The sequence below is a fragment of the Parus major genome, chromosome 8, assembly GCF_001522545.3.
Source record: "Parus major isolate Abel chromosome 8, Parus_major1.1, whole genome shotgun sequence".
NCBI classification, from domain to species: domain Eukaryota; kingdom Metazoa; phylum Chordata; class Aves; order Passeriformes; family Paridae; genus Parus; species Parus major.
In genome coordinates this window covers 10,232,391-10,249,137 of record NC_031777.1, presented here as the reverse complement: position 1 = coordinate 10,249,137, position 16,747 = coordinate 10,232,391, and the positions used below count along the sequence as shown (strand labels likewise).

The window sequence follows — 16,747 nt, the reverse complement described above, 5'->3', positions numbered from 1 at the left end:
AAACAAGGAACACATAACAACACCTGCAAGGTTGTTTTGTGTCCCTGAGGATTGTTTTAATTCTTTCCCAGACTACTTTCTCAGGACCAGCCTGAGAAGCTCTACAGCCTGTAATATGTACAGGCACTGTCAGAATTTAGCATCCATATCACAGCAAGATACTGGCTATTTATACAAATCCACATAAAAATCTTGTCATGGGTAAAAATTTCTGCATGAGCAGTAACCCATAACTGGTTTTGGCACTGATGCATACATAAAGGAAAACATACAACCTAACATAGGGACAGTGAAAGCATCTGCCTGCGAGCTGTAGGCAAACATTTTTTTAAACCTGTTATACAAAAGAACACATACAGAAGCAGTACAAGCAGCTGCTGTAACATACTTCCAAACCTCTGAACAAGCATCAGCTTCCTAATTGCCTAACAGAACATCACTTCAACACAAATGGTTCCTTAGGTGGTTTTTTAAATAACATATTGAATGCAAACGTTGGAACTAAGCTGTAAGAATATCTAGGAAGCCTAAATTTTGTCTAGAAAACTGAGTTTTATGTCTGGTTTGGTTTAGTATTGTTTTGTACTACAGACTAATCAGCTAAATAAAATGAAATTTAAATAAAACACAGTATGATCCTAGATTTGTTACTGTCTTCTAAAAGGCATAATAGCTTATTGAGACAAGATTAGAAAGAATAACAAAATCAATAGATATGCAATTTGTAACAGGGAATTTATAATAATGACAGATCTTCCTCTGTCCCTCTATGGAGACAGTTCTCAGCACTGCAGAAGCAACAACAGTGATTTTCAGAAAAATGGACATGACAATACTGCAAGGCTGATTCTTGCCTTTAAGTCAGATAAGAAGAATAGCAGCATGGAATCCATGTAGGAGAAGACAAACTTGTTCGATCTGTTGAAAGATGATAATTTAGTGTGAACAACCAGACAGAAAAATTATTCAGCAACAGCCTTTTAATAGATCAGAATAAGTGAGGTTATGTGAAACAAGGACAGGAGAGTAATTAGGCAAAACAATTAGAATAGACACTTGCAAAAAATGTTCTGACCTTATGATTCAGGAAATATTTGTATTCAAATGCTGTTCACTTTTTTCAGAAACATTTTCCATTTGTGACAATAACATTCCACTTCTCAATAAAAAAAAAAAAAACAGAAATCAGTATACAGTTGGTACTACCTAGTTAATCTAAGTATTTAACTCTTGCACTGCTCACCTATTTCTAAATGAAACCACAAGAGCAGCTACACGGGTATTCTCTTTAGCAAGGACTGGAAACTCACAAGTTTGTGACTCATTGCTCAGCAGCTGAAAACAGCTGTACCACACACAACTGACCAACCTGATCTTCTGAACGTGACGCACAGCTCTACCAAAATCTGCCCAGATCTGATACCAGCAAGAGGCCACCCCATCAGGACACACCACACAAATTCTTGACAAACTCTCCCACAGCCTCTCTGCTCTAGTCTTCCCACCTAGAAGACTCTCCTCAGGGCAGAAAGGAACTCACTCTCTCTCTGGAGGAGACAAGGTACACACCTGCTAATGCCTGCCAGGTATACACCCTGACATCAACAAACACAGCCTGAAGCTTGTACAAGTTTGCTCTCTGGAATTCAGAGGGAAAGTGACACTTTAAGGATGGCAGGTTATAAAAAATAGTAATAATAAATAATAAATATAATAATAAACAGGTTCAAATTACATTCCCTTTTCAATACCAGTATGCTTTACCACTCAAGGGTGTTTCTGATTAATTTTTTTGACTGCTGCAGAGAACTAGCAAAAAGTAAATTGTCCCATTTCCTTATCTGTCAAAACAAGTCAAGTTACTGTCTGCTGAATGTGGTAATTTTTTGCATGCAATAGGGGATGCTGAAGAACATGCACAGGAAATCCAAGGACCTCCTAACACAACAATATGGAAATCACTTCTTTTTGTCAGTGACTACTCTTATGAAAACTCAAAAGGTTTTATTAAAAAAAAAATACCCATTTCAAAGCCAGTTGAGGGAGTGAAAAAAAAACACCACACACAAACTATTTGTTCATCATGTGTTCCCCCCAGTGAAATCTATAGCCACTCAAGATCCTTAGTTTATTTTCCACTTGGGACACTAATAACTGGTAAGAAAATACAGAGAAATTATAATGGTTGGAAAAGAATAAAACTAAATTAGAGTAGAACAAATTTTAAAAACAATTTCCCTAGTTAAAGTCCTTCTCACAATTATATACAGTAAAGAAAGTTAAAGGAAGCATAAAAGAGCAGGCTAGACTTTACAAAGAGAACTTTGATGAGGAAAGCATGATAGAAAACTAAGCAAAAGCCACTTCCTCACAGCAGTATATTTCAGTTCTGAAAGGGTATCTGAGGCAAATTATTCACAAGTTATGAAAGATCCAGTATCAAAGTAAAAAAATCACTGACCTGGATTAAGATCCAATACTAAACTACAAAAATCATTGACCTGGATTAAGTTCTCATCAGTATCTCATCATGAAACAAATAGTTTAAAGCTACTCTAGTACTTCAAATTGTATGGAACCATAACATTAGCCAGCATAAAGGGATGAGTATGATAATAAATACTCTTTAAATGTATGTTCTCCATTAAACTGGGAAAGTGCATGAAAAAAAATTAATTTAGTCCCATGAGAACCTTTAAAAAAAAATAACTCACAAGTGGCAACACTGAACTACTTCAAACCAAAACAAAAGGTGCACATTTACAGAACAGTTACTGGTCACTGATGCCTTGATCATCCTGAATTTTCACTGAAAGCACATCCACTCCCATGGAATAACCAGTTGGGCATCACCCACTTCTCTGCCTGCAACTTCCTTGAGTTATACCAGGCCTATGAAGACTGTGTCCATCCACAGAGAGCAAACAAGCAAAACTGCAGAAACCTGAAGAAACCAACTATTCACTATCAAGTTAAGCCCTCAGGGACATCATTGTGTAGCAGCTTTTATCTCACAATACAGATACTCAGTGTAGTGTTACACTGTATCTGTGAGTACACTTTGAGTGTAAATAGTGAGTCTGGGAAGCAGAAATGTAATTGTCATGTCTATCAGCCTCTGAAGAGTGAATGGAACTCACTGGAAAGACACAGAAATCACTGAGACTGATGTCCAACACACAGGAGATGCAGGATGAAGGTCCTGGCTAGTGGGACTGGCTATTTCTGCCTTGCAAGTAACCTTGAAAATCAATCTGAGAAGTGGTTAAAAATAGCTGCCATTCCAAACCCCACCTGCTCCCTCAGGACACAATCACAGAATAGTATTGCTTAAGCACTGGCATGGTGGCACAAACCTCCAGAGGTTGGGGACAAGGGCGGGAATCAAGTGCTGCTGCCTTTGAAAAGAACTAGTTTCTAGTCTGATTCACCCTATGGGCTGCCAGCGCTATCTTTTATCCTCATCATTTCACCAGAGTGATCTGCCCAGTCACCTGGAGCAAAGCAGCAAAACAATTTTGGGGACACAGTCACATATCTTGCCTCCCAGTTGCAGCCAAAGCTTTGCAGCAGAAATTTTTTAAATAATGGGTAAAAGCAAAGCAATCATTATTTACCAAAAGTAGTTACTGAAAAGCAGTTTAAAACAGCCCAAAACATGAGATTGCTGGTCAAGCAATGTCTGGTGCCTTGAATCCCTTTTTCACGGGTCCTAAAAGCACAAGTTCCACCAGAGCCTTCATGCCCAGCACACTCATCCATGCAGCTTCCGAAGGAGATGCGCTCTTAGCCACGCAGGAAACAGATTTCAGACAATCTGCAGAGGGATGAAGCCAACAGGAACAGTGAAGACAACAGGGCAGGGGAAACAGTTGAACGGAAGAAAGAGCATCAGGAAAGAAGTGAAAGAGGAAACAGATGCACTGGCAGGAAAAGAAAACACAAGTGGGAGGGGAAAGCAAATGTAGAATGTGAAAGTAATACAGACCAGTTTGAGAGGACACAGCACAAGCACAAACAAGCTGCAGAACAGATGAGTCAAAATAAATGAGAATGACAGACAAGAAGGAAAGGTGGGAAAAATAATGATAATTTTAAAAATCCCAGACCCATCACAGCAGTACTTGTTATTAAGCACAGAGCAGTCTGGGTATCTGATAGGTGAGGAGATCAAGCCACAGGAGTCAAGGTAGAAAAATATGAGAAACAGGGAAGATTAGAAAAAGGTTGTCACTAGCAGACCTGTCAGGAAAATGAAATATTCTGTAGAAACTCTAACATTTCAAATTCTGCTGTTCTTTCAAATCAAGATGAAAGGCATTTAAGTTCATTAAACTTTAACATGACTTTATTGAAACACTGGATTTTGAGGTCAAACTATTAATACTCTTCAGCACAAAACAGGAAAAGCTGAATACTACCACATTTCTTTTCCAAATAGTTTTAAGAACATCTCCATTAAGAATGGCATTTTCAGGGCTAATTTTCCTGCTGAACTGCTTCACCACAAATTTTAGATTAAACACAACATTAGATGAAATCACTTGTTTCTCACTGCAATGAAAAGATACATCATTTAGAAGTTATTTCCAAACCTAAACATTTAGCAAAATATATTTGTGGTCCTGCATTTTGGGCCACGAAACTGGACAAGCATTTTTAAAAAGCCATTCCACTGCATGGAAATGGACACAGGTTCTGTGCCAGAAAGAACAAGTCCTTAATTAATACAACAAATATTTTAAGAAGACCTACTCGGACAAACCCCACCAAAACAGCAATTTTGCCCCAAAGAACATCTAAGCCTTTCTTCACTGCTAAGCAGAGGCCACAAGCACTCACCATTACTGTAATAGTACTGATGGAAGGATCCACTCCTCAGGCCTATTTCTCGTGAGGTATGCTAAGAGACAGTTTTACATAATACGTACCCCTCTTGTTTCAGGACATTTTAATTAGTTATTGTTTTCCTATGTTTCTCCCATTGGTCATGGCAAATAATTTATAAATTCTTTTTTTAAAATTATGTATTTTTTTTAATTTCATAGCAGGTATTTTTAACACCAGAAAATAATTCACATTACATTACTATTGCTAGAGCTTGTGCTCTTGAAATTACATGATGTGCTATGGGGCTTCAAAGCTACAAAAACCTACATTCTCAGAAAAGAGAAAGCAGATAGCTTAAATTAAGCAGATTCCCCAGAGGTCTATGAATCTGAGCAATTATAGCTGGGAAGACACACAAATTGAAATATTTTCCAGTGTGCTTCTCAGGAGTTTCTCGTGAAGTGCAGCCCACCCTGTCCCCAGCGTGGCTCAGCTACCCCTGCACCCACACTCCCCCATCACCCTCTGCATTAACAGATAAATGTCCCAGGCAGCAAAGCCTTCCGTCTCAGCTGATAATTTCACCAAGATCTTCAGCAGAAAGTGAAACTATAGGTCTGTGATACAACTATAGAGTCATTCCAACAGGATTACAGGAGTCACTTCCATAGAGCTTCATAAAACCTGCACCAGCACAGTACCAGTAGCTTCCAGCACTTTCTGACACACAGTCCTTCTAACCAACAATACTGCTTGACGGCATCACTGAGAACAACTGGGGAGCTAAACCTCAGCTTTACAAAGGGTGCCATCTGTTCAGCATACTTGCAGTGGAACCAGCAGCCTCAGCAGAATCCACAGAGAAGATGCATCACCATATTCAGCACTGCCAACCACAAATGCAAACTGAATGAACACAGACCCTGAATAACTTTCTCATGACTACTTGTAGTGATTAACATTAAGGCACTGGGAAGCTAAATGTGCACTGCCCTCTTTGTGATGGAGAAAAAGAAGATCAGGAAAGGCAGAACTCAAAACAAAATGGCTCAAGTTAACCCTGTTTAGGACTCCCATAAAACCTCAGAACATTACACACCTGTTAAAGACCACTTATGATTTGAACATGCTATGCACTTTTAAAAAAGCTCTAGGAATTCAATCAAACCAAACACCATTGAGAGTACATACACACATCCCAAACAAGCCCTCTGCGGTATGGCCCAAAAATTGTTACTTTACATCAAGCAAAAAGCTGAGATCCAGAGAAAAGAAAAGAAAAAAACAAAAAAAAAGAGAGAGAAAAGGAAAGTGGGAAATCAAAGCTTAGCAGGAATTTTCAACAATGTTTAAAAATAAGAACTTCCCAATTCAGAAAAGAATGTAATCCAACCTGACATTCTGCATCACTTTATGCATGTACGTGGAGGGTAAACCATTAAGACAAAGTGAAACCTAAATATTTCCGCACACAACTTCACACAATTTAGCAAAACTGGTACTACTGTGAAATGCAAAACTTGAGCCACAAAGTAGCATGAAGAGGTTTTCAAAAGAGCTGCCTCAATATAAGTTAGGTTTTAAAAGCTTGGCAGAAATCCCTTTTCAACCAACCACACATCAACTGACCATAAGCCCAAAGGAAGCAGCCTGCAAGGGCACCTCAGGGAGTCTCACTCTTTCTATTTTGAGAGTGATAGATGCTGCAGGCAATAGCAATAGTTTGAGCATTCTCTCTGGTGTTTCCTATGCTCTACTTTTTTCCAGGGAAAAGAAATTCAAATCTTAGTGTAAATCCTACAGAGATAAGTGGGATTAATGAGCATTCACTTCAAGTTACGGCTCACATGGTAGCACTATGTCAGCACCATACCTCCATCCAGAGACACCTAAAATCTGAGAGGACATGAGTGCAGAGAAGATGTGGTCCTCCATCTGCCTTTAACCTTCTCTGTGCTGGAATCAGACCTCATTCATAGATTCTGAGAAATTCAGAGGGAAAAATACCATGGTCCTCATGGCCTTTTATCAGCTGATATAAGGCATCATTGCTACATGAGGCAGTAGTTGCTGGGAATTTGAAGTCAGTCACTGGATCACATAAGTACAATTTAAATCTTGGCTGCTAACACACAAGCAGAGCACAAGGAATTATACAAGCAATCATGATGCCGTAAGTATTACAGTATCTTAGTTTTGAGTGTGTGCAAGCAAAATAACACGTTCATTCCTTAATTTTACCTTCAAGTTTCCTGCATAACAGAGAAGTCAGACTGCTTTGGCAATTAACATTTTTAAGGGCCAAGTCCTAATAATTCTATTTCAGTTGACTCTCAGGCTTCTTTCCACGTAGCAAGAGTGTGAATGAAGGAACAAGCAATGGTACAAAATACCCTAGGTGTAGATTATACAGCACATACCATTATACAACTCAAAAACAAATAGCTAAATTTGATGGTACCAAGAACTAAAGGGCATATCTAAGGATTTTGGAAATACAAATCATCTTGTTCTGCTAAAATTTACCAGTTAAAAATATGCTTTAATAAATGCCTTGCTTTGTTGGGTGTTTTTGAGTTGGGTTAGTTGGAGTTTTTTCAGAAAATATTTGATTATAGCAACATCTATTTTTTTGTTTGTTTTATTTGTTTCTGTAGGGCTATACTATAATCTCTGCATGCTTTAAAATAAGTTTCAGGAATAGAATGAGCAAAGAAACAAGTTGACAGATTAACTGAATATCCATTAACCAATTATAAAATAAAATTCTGAATGAAAGTAAAGGCAAAAAATATTTTGGATTGTAATATAACCATACCTGTAGTCTGCAAGAGCATTTTAAACAGTACACCAGTGGCTTTTATACAAATTGTTACAATACCTCTATAGTGTGCAATTTGTGTCTAATGTTTCATGTTATGAATATACAACGAAACAAATATCCTACTAGCAGTCCTTCAGTGTTTCATGTTACCAGGACACTCACTATTGACATTTAGTATAGGATGACAAAGAGTTATTGACCGATATTCTTCCAAAAGATGTGGTACACTGAAGCCAGTAGCATTCACTTGAGCTTTGAGAGAACACTTTTCTCTTAAGTATAAAAATTCAAATCCTTACTATACAGATGTCAGTTCAGATTGCATTTTACATATCATAAGTCTTAGCAAACAGCTGGTATTTCATAATGCCTCAAGTCTTAAACATGACTTGCCAGAACAAAATAAGAGGCAAGAAAAGGTAGCTCCAGATGTTGCCAAGTACACTAAAAAGGGAAAGAAATTAATAGCCATTTGATAAACTGCACATCAATTCATATTTCTCTGTGAAACTGATTTTTTGAAATACTGAAATAATACAGTGTAAGGTAGTGCTAAGCATTGCTATGAAGTATTAGGGAAATGAGATTTCCATCTCATTCCATAATACTCAAATACTCATCAAGTACTGCAATGCTGCTTCACAGCAACAGAAAGCAGAAGAAAATATCAAAGGTTTTTGATGGGGGATTTTGTTCAGTTCGGTCTCTGAAGAACTAGAGGTACAATTTTAGTACTGAGGGAACAAGTTGAAAATCTGACACCTCTATCTAAAGCAAAACTAAAAGAAGATAAAACTATCACTGATCTAATAAAACAATACTTATTCCTCTATACTCAGATACCCACACAATCATGGCACGAGCCAGGATTTCCCTGGCTCCTCCAGGCGGTGACACACTCAGGTCTGGACAGTTGCTGCCCTCTCCCCCGGCACATGGCAGTGCACAGAGGGGAGCACACCCCAGCAGCTTTCCTTCGCAGCCACACACACTCATCCAGTTCCCCTCTGGGTCAGCTCCAACATTACCCCAGCAGAAGGCTCTCTGCTATGTCACCAGTATCAACCCGGGCTCTGGAAGCCTTTTGTGCCTGCCGGCTGCTGCTCCCTGCTCCGGTGCCCACACAGTGAGAGCCAGGGCCCTGCTGCCATGGATGCACCACCACACTCCCTGCAGGCTCTGCCCCTCAGCCCTGGCAGCAGCCCTGCCTCTCTCTCACCTTGCAGCCCTTTCTCTCCTTGCCCTCTCTATTTCCTTTTTTACAACGATGACTTCATCAGCTCTTTTGACCTTCAAAGGAGAGTGGAAAAAGATGCATGTGAGAAACCCAAGACCCTCTATCTCCCCAGTGCACAAACTGTACTGCTGTTTTTTGCTAACCCAGCCTGATGTGCAGTGCTGCAGCCTGGCAAATAACCTCCTGCACCTCACAGGCCTCAGGCAGCACATTACAACAGAGACTGGCATGCCAGCAATGATTAAGCCACTATCCATTATAATTAAAGAATAACAAGGCATATCCAAGAATGGTTTTCCGTACTTATCTTGCAATTATTATCAAAATCTTCAGTGTCTTGCTTGCTGATACCCTTTTCAAACCAGCTTCCTAACTTCTTATGAGCAATCTCTCTAGCTAATATTGTTTCCCTTGATTATATCCTCCTACTTTTTGTATACCTATCTCTCCTCTTTTAACCCTTTTGATTTGTTTCTTTTCATAAGCAGTCCTTCAACTTGCCACTATCACAGGTCTCCCACCTTTGTCAAACACGACTCAGAAAAAAACTCAGCTTTTCCCACATGACACAGCAGCATGCCATACACAGACATTAATTTATATCATCCACTCCTGGCAGACGCTACAGCCTCTGTGAGAAACCGGCACGAATATTTCTTCTATTAATGCATTACATGGCTGCCAGAACACCAAAATTTTGTGCAGAAGGGAACATTTGAGACATCTCTTGGCAAGATGCATATGCTGCATTTAATAACTGTACGATAAATATAGCATGTAAAATAAGCTTTACCATAGAGTACAACTACAGTTTTGCCTTCCCCTGACAAAAAAAGAATCAAATAAAAGAATAATGTGAATCAATTAAAATCATTACATCAGTTTTCAAGAGCTATTTTCTTCACCTTCCTAAGGTAGGAAGAATTACCTAGAAAAACCAGATCACTACTTTTTCATCACCGTCTTTTCTTAGAACAAAATAGAGGTCATATTAAGGTTTTGCTTTGAACAAATATTTGTTCTAAATATTTTATCAAGTGCAACACATATAAGATATGCATATGTACACGTAACTTACACATGAATAAATATACTTTTTCTGGATTATATCTCTTATGGCCATATATATAGTTTTCATTTAAATGAATCATGGAAATAAAGCTAAATGTGGTAAAGATGTTAAGTAAGCAAGGAGATTGAAAACATTTGAAAAGCTAAAAAAATATTTTTAAAACAATTGAATTATTTTAAATGTATGTGAATATACAGTGAGATTCAAATATTCAAGAATAGGGGGCAGTTAAATATATTTCTTGTTTCTACACTGCCAAAAAGCGAACCATTTCTAAACTCTTGTTCAAGCCCAAGAAGTTTTACGGTTTCAGAAAAACTGTATTAATCTAAATGTATCTATGTAGTACTTCCTAGCTCCAAACATAACAAGGAAACACAGCATACCCACCTGCAGGGAGGCTACAGAGTGTTGCACACTCAGGGCAGGAGATCAGGGCTGTCAGCTGGGGGAATGGGGAAGCTCCAAGCCAAATGCAGGATCAGAGGAAACAGGAAGGTTTATCTTACTCAGCAATACACATATCCTGAGACTACCTGATACCACTGGAACCAAGAAAAATGAACCCCTGCATAAAAGCTCTGTCACCACACCAACATATGGCATGGATGACAAAGATAACCAACTTCCTTTGGACAATATGGTCACACCAAAAAAAATAACTCCCTAAAATTAGAAAGTATTTGAACTTTTAATACTAAGTGATGGATATTTTGTTTATTTTTATTAGCACAATAGGAAATTGTTATTTTTAATATTTAATCTATGTCAACATCCCCTTTAGGTAAACTCCCATGCCAGTATTGCATTAAGTGCTGTTTTCCTGTTTAGCAATCTCTCACAAGTTAACTAAATGCCTTGCAAAAAACATTTCAAAAGTAGCTTGCAAAGTATTAAAGATAAAAGATCAGCATTAAAAAGATGACACATTCTGCAAATCCATCATAATCCATTGGTTTAGGTTTTACATTTCTGATGATAAATTACTTAAATTCTTGTCTGATGATGATTATACATTAGGATTAGTACTTTCTGTTATGGAGCACCTCTATTTTTATTACTTTCACCAATTAGCCAAGAGGCAGCATCTGAGGAAAGTGAATGACTACAGTGAACAGCTCTGGAGACACAGATGCTGAGCTTCAGTCCTCCATCTTCTGTCTCACAGTAACCAGGGACTGATGCTCCACTTCAGGGGAACCCTGCAACACACCCCCAGTCATACCTCCCTTATTCATTTTAGCACATTCCACCTTCTAGCTCCATTCCCAGTAGCTACAGTGTTAAAGTGTTTGGTGCCTGCACTTTCACAACACTAACTGAATCAGGCAGGCTCCCCTACAGTTAAAGGCCAAAAGGCATTACTTGATCCATCCCTTACATTTCCTTTTCTGACGGCACATACACAGGTTGAAGTAACTCAAGTTGTTAGTTTGTGGGAGTTCAAACAGCAAAGTGAGTTTGAGCCTTGACACAAGGGCTCTTAGTAGAACCAACATTTTTCTGTTGTGTTCAAAGTGAAAAAAAAAAAAAAAGCCCTGGACATGCATGTCCCTGAATCTAAATTTCCAACCTCTACAAAGCCCACATGTAATTTTTCACAGGGGACCTCACACCAAGACACACCAGCTTCTCAGACAGGAGCCCAGCAGCACTGAGCTGGCAATCCAGAAGAGAAAGACTCAATGCTGCTTAGCTTTTATACATGCAAGGTTTATAGTTTTAACATCTGAGGGTCACTTTCTGGAAAGTGTAACTGACTGAATCAGCTTCTGCTCTTCAATGGACACTAACCAAATACACATATTATCATAAACATACAGTAACACAGATGAAAACAGCCAGCATTCAAAAGGTTCAATCCCCAATGTTTTACAGCCCAAAGCCACTCAGACATTTCTCTTGCACAGGCATTATCTCCAAAAAGGTAAAGGGGCAGAATCCACAGGTCTCAAACACATAAAACAGTCCTCCCATGAGAACAGCTGTGACACAAGGTGCATGGCTGCTGATGGGACAAAGGCACGTGGTTCCCCATGATAGCCAGCCCATAAAACACACCCCATGCCATTTGGTCAAGCACATTTGTGTTGCAATGCTGAGCATCATCAATCTCAGTTTCTACTCCTGCCCCAGAAAAGCAACAGTGCTCCTGTTTGAAACAGATTCCACAAAAATACGTCATTTGGCACCTCAGCATCAGTCACAATCCCTCTGCACTTTTGATGTGGCTTACAAGGGGTTACCAAGGACTACCAGGCAAAGCTGATGAGCATCACTGACGTGGGATCTGCCGCATCTATTCTGAAAAAAGAAATATGTAACAAAATGGAAAAAACTTGATGTTTACATCAGACTCCCAGGTCTGCCTAAGGCACTACCTCTCACCTTCTCGTCCTTTGGAGCTGCTGCATTTGTAAGTAGTCCCCAAGACATGAAAACTTGGTTCCTTGAGAAAGGCCTGAAAAACATCAACTGCAGTAAGAGACAAGACCAAACTCAAAGTCTGCCCTCAATGAGGCCCATTCATGAAGCCTTCATCCACTTTTCTCAGTCTGTATTGATTAAAAAAACCTGTGCAGTAAGAGTCCCCTGACCCTTACTAAGATCTTACTAAGTTACTGAGTTCTAAGACTTAGAAAACATCATCAGGTCAGGGAGTACAGGGGCTGCAGCTGAGTTCTAGAAGATGAGGGATGAGGGCCATATGAAGTTCAAATAGCTCAGCTGAGCATAACAGGCACAGCAGCAGTTTCAGACAGACTCTGCAGTCTGTGGGAAAGAATTTCCATCCTAATGACAACAGTGCCTATAACTCATTACCTCACAAGTAAAGGTGAGCTAACTAGTGTTTCTACAAGACCCCAAGATGATACAGCAACTTTATGATGCAAATCTAAATCTAGATTTAGATTTTAAAATCTACTATGATGCAGTAATCATCTATGATACAGTATTAGTTTACTGACAAGTACTACTCTGACAAAACTCACAGCTTATGGCACAACTCCAAGCAGATCTCAACAACTGAATAATCTTCAAACCATTAAGACTTCTCCAGAAGTTATCACTATAAGCTCTTTACAGCCTCAGCCACAAATTATGAGCAACTGGCAGAATTTCAATTTCAACAATTTTTGAAATTTACACTTGAGTGATCATTTCCAGCAGAAAGGGTTCCTGCTTTTCAAAACCCCCACAGAACCTCACTAAGATAACCAAATCTTGAACTTGCAGAACACAAAGGTAAATCACAGTAAATTCAACACTATGTAGAGTTATCCACGACAGATTTTGATCCAGCAACAGTTCCCTTTGTTTAAAGGGTAAAATCGGTGTAGGGCAGAAAAATGCACCACTGGAGAGAGCAGTCTGCAGCACTGTGGGGTACAGACATACAGTGGACAAAGAGACAACAGTTGTAAATAATTTAAGATCTACAATTGTAATCTGTAGTTCAAACATACTTAGAGAAATAAATATTAATCTTGATTCCCAAAACTGCTCTAACAAAGAAGACAAGAGAGCATTTTGATAACTTTGATTTAGTAGACAGAAGAAGACCACCATGGTTTTAATTCATCAAAAATAGAATTAAGTAATAGTGGCCCAGAAAATCAACACTAATCTAGAATTCAAGCTGATGCAATGAGTTAGCCATCTCAAAAATACTGTGTAATATCATGATGACAAATTTCTAGTTCATTAAAAGAAAACAAATATAAACCAAGACTCTGATTTAGCAACTGCTGAAAGTCACAAGTTGTAATGGTTCAGAGAAAAAAACTGAACTGAATTTCTACCAGAGAAGCCCACCCTTTGTGCTCCATCACTCAGATGAAGTATTGCCTCTGTATATGTCATTCAAGCAGGCACTTGAGCTCTCAAGTACACAGAGATAGCCTTCATAGCATTCACATGTAGTGCAAGAATCTCAGAGCTTTGACTAGATGAACTGCATTTTTCCCTTTTGCACTCTGAGCTTCCAGAAAACATCACCTTGGTAAAAAAACATAGCTACTAAAAGAAAGAATTAATAAGAAATAAAATAACTGGGTTTGTAAGCGAACATCGACAGAGACATGGACAAAGTAGTGTAATTCACTCTACTGCTTTCTGCCAGCATCCTAAATGTGAATGGCAATATGTATTACTACAAATCTAAAAGAGAACCACAACACTGAAATGTTACAGTGTATCTGTCTCTCAATGTTTTAAAACACATCTCAGGCTCAGAAGTTAGTTTCCTTCCAGACAATATCTGCTTGGCTGCCACTATCTCTGCCGAGGCATAGGTGTGCACGAAGCACTGACAGGAAGTCAAGTATATATAGTCTCTTCCTGAATTATTAATATAATCCTATCTCGATATCTGAAACCAACTTTATGAGTCACAGTAACAAAACATCAGTCCCAACTAAAAACCGCATTTAAAACAGGGCTGAATTAGGAATTATACTTAAGGATTAAATAATGACTCCAAGTATCAAATTCAAAAGGCAAAAATAAAAAGGCCTGAATAAAGAAATGTGTATATATATAGTACTACACAGGCAGCCAGCTATCAAGATCACGATTTCTCATTACTAATCAGTCTTCTCCATTCAGCTCCGTAAGTCACAAAAAGCTGGGAAGAGCAGCTGACTGGCGCTACCGGGGCTTCCTCACCCGCCGCTTCCCACAGCCCCTGCCCTGCCTTCGCCGCTCCCGGCGGGCTCAGCTCCCCGGGCGGGCTCAGCTTCCCGGCCACGCCGGCCCGGCGCCCTCCGCTCCCCACCAACGTCCCCCGGAGCGGCCAGGAAAACTCGTAGCAAGAGGTCGCTTGATTTGTAACCCGCTCACATTAAACAGTAACGCACACAGATGTTAAATTGCTGACCCGGGTCTACCGCAGGAACTTCTCCTTAGCACGGCCGCCCCACGACGGGCCCGGGGCGCTCCCGCCCGGACCGCCTCCCGTTGCGAACGACGAGCACTCACGGAGGTTTCGGGGACCGCCAGCTCCGCCCTGCCCGGCACCCGGCACGGGACGCGCCGAACCCGGGCTGGACGGCCGTACGGCGCAGGGAAGGTGCCCGGCGAGCAGCGCCCCGGGCTGGGCTGACGCTCACCGCCCTCAGGCGCGGAGGCTCCGGGCTGCAGACGGGCAGTGGGCACATCCCGCTCCCGCGGGTCCCGCGCCGCCACGAGCCGCGAGGCAAAGCGCCAAGGTGGCGGACACGAGCGGCGGACAGGAGCTGCGGGCAGCGGCCTCACCTGGGACATCTGAGGGCGCAGGTTGATCTCCTTGAGGTTGATGGAGTGGCTGCGGAGGTTGTTGAGCAGCTGGCAGAGTAGGACGCCGTCGCGCAGGGTCTGCGCCAGGTCGAAGACCTGGGCCGTGTCCCAGGTCACCCGATGGTTGGGCGGCAGCACCTTGCAGCTGATCAGCCACTGCCCGCACTGCTTCCAGGGCTCCATCCCCGCCACCGCGCCGCTGCGGCCGCGGCAGCCCCTGCTGCGCCCTCCCGCCGCCGCCGCTAGCGAGGCCGGCCCGGCCCGGCCCACACCCGCCCCGGGAGGCGGGCCCAGACCGCCCTCACCGCGCCCGCCCAGCACAGCCCGGCACCCGCACCCGCACCTGCCCGGCGGCCCCGCGGGAGGGGACGGCGATGGGCGAGGACAGCCGCCGTCACCCCGGGCCCGGCAGCTCCTAAGGCCGGTCCGTGAAGGTGCTCGCCTCGTCTGCTCGCCCGATGATGGCATAAACACAGCACCTGCGACACACAAGGCGCAGCTCTGACAGGCAGGTGGAGATAGCAGCGCAATGGCATGTTCTTATTGTCAGTCCTTTGTCCTTTCACTAAGCAAACGGCAGAGCTCTCAGAACAGGTTCAAGCAGAATACTCTCAGCGACTTCTAGAAACGATCTAGAGAACACATCACGGCATTAGCATTGTTTTCCCATCTGTTCTCCCCTAAAGTACTTTGCAATGACGTCAATTATATTTGCACTTAAAATAATATTTAAAAATATGTAATAGCTTCCAGCAAGCAGACAATTTAAAATTTTTAAAAACCCATATTAAGTTACCAAGTGTGACAAACTCCAAAACCAGACAACACAAACACCACAGTTCACAATATCCTCTAAAATTCAAGCCATTATTTCTTTTTGATTTTTGAAGCCATGCTGGAAACCGAATATCTCAAAAAATAAAAAAAAAAAAAAATCATTTAAAAGGATACAAAAACTGGTTTTTTCTCTATTAAAACATGCCTTTTTTTTTTTTTTTTTTTTTTTAACCAGAGAACCCTTTAAAAGTACTATTAACATTTATGTGAGGGATAGAAAAAAGCAACACAGTCCAGGGCGAGAAAGCCTTAAAAGAGCAAAACATTAACATGGTTATTCAAGATAGTCCACAATTATTGCTAGTTTCCACAGCTCCTCAGTTAAAACCCTGATATTCCTGTCTGAACTCAGAAAAATCCCACAAATCCTTTTAATAATTTTTAAAGAATTAATACAGACATTATGGGAATTCATTTCAGAAACTGAGGCCAAGCAAGTGATTTGCATGTTTCAGTAAGGTCAATATGCTAATTCTTTCTTTCTTTCTTTCTTTTCTTTCTTTCTTTCTTTCTTTCTTTCCTTCTTTCTTTAAACAGGCAGTAGTCTGGCTGCAGAACATGTCACTGAACAGCTTGACATTTTGCATTGCACGTACCCAAAAACACAGAATTCTGGCCCAAAATGTAGGATCCAGCTCCGTCATCTGTAACGCCTGTGCCACTGCCCAGC

At 40.9% G+C, this 16,747-nt stretch overlaps 1 protein-coding gene across 3 annotated transcripts in view; it reads right to left on the bottom strand.

Moving 5' to 3' along the window:
- VAV3 (vav guanine nucleotide exchange factor 3) overlaps window positions 1-16,747 on the bottom strand; it is a 192,217-nt gene that overhangs the window by 138,462 nt on the left and 37,008 nt on the right. Inside the window, exons 1-2 of one of the 3 annotated variants that reach the window (XM_033516314.1) lie at window positions 15,220-15,297; window positions 12,352-12,424 (exon numbers count right to left, since the gene is read on the bottom strand). The exons of 1 other annotated variant lie outside the window; for it this stretch is intronic. In XM_033516314.1, the coding sequence (XP_033372205.1) occupies window positions 12,352-12,399 (48 nt within the window). In that variant the 5' untranslated portion in view covers window positions 12,400-12,424; window positions 15,220-15,297. Of the gene's footprint in view, window positions 1-12,351; window positions 12,425-15,219; window positions 15,470-16,747 lie in introns of those variants that run through there. One more of the 3 variants, XM_015636684.3, reaches the window with a different exon arrangement.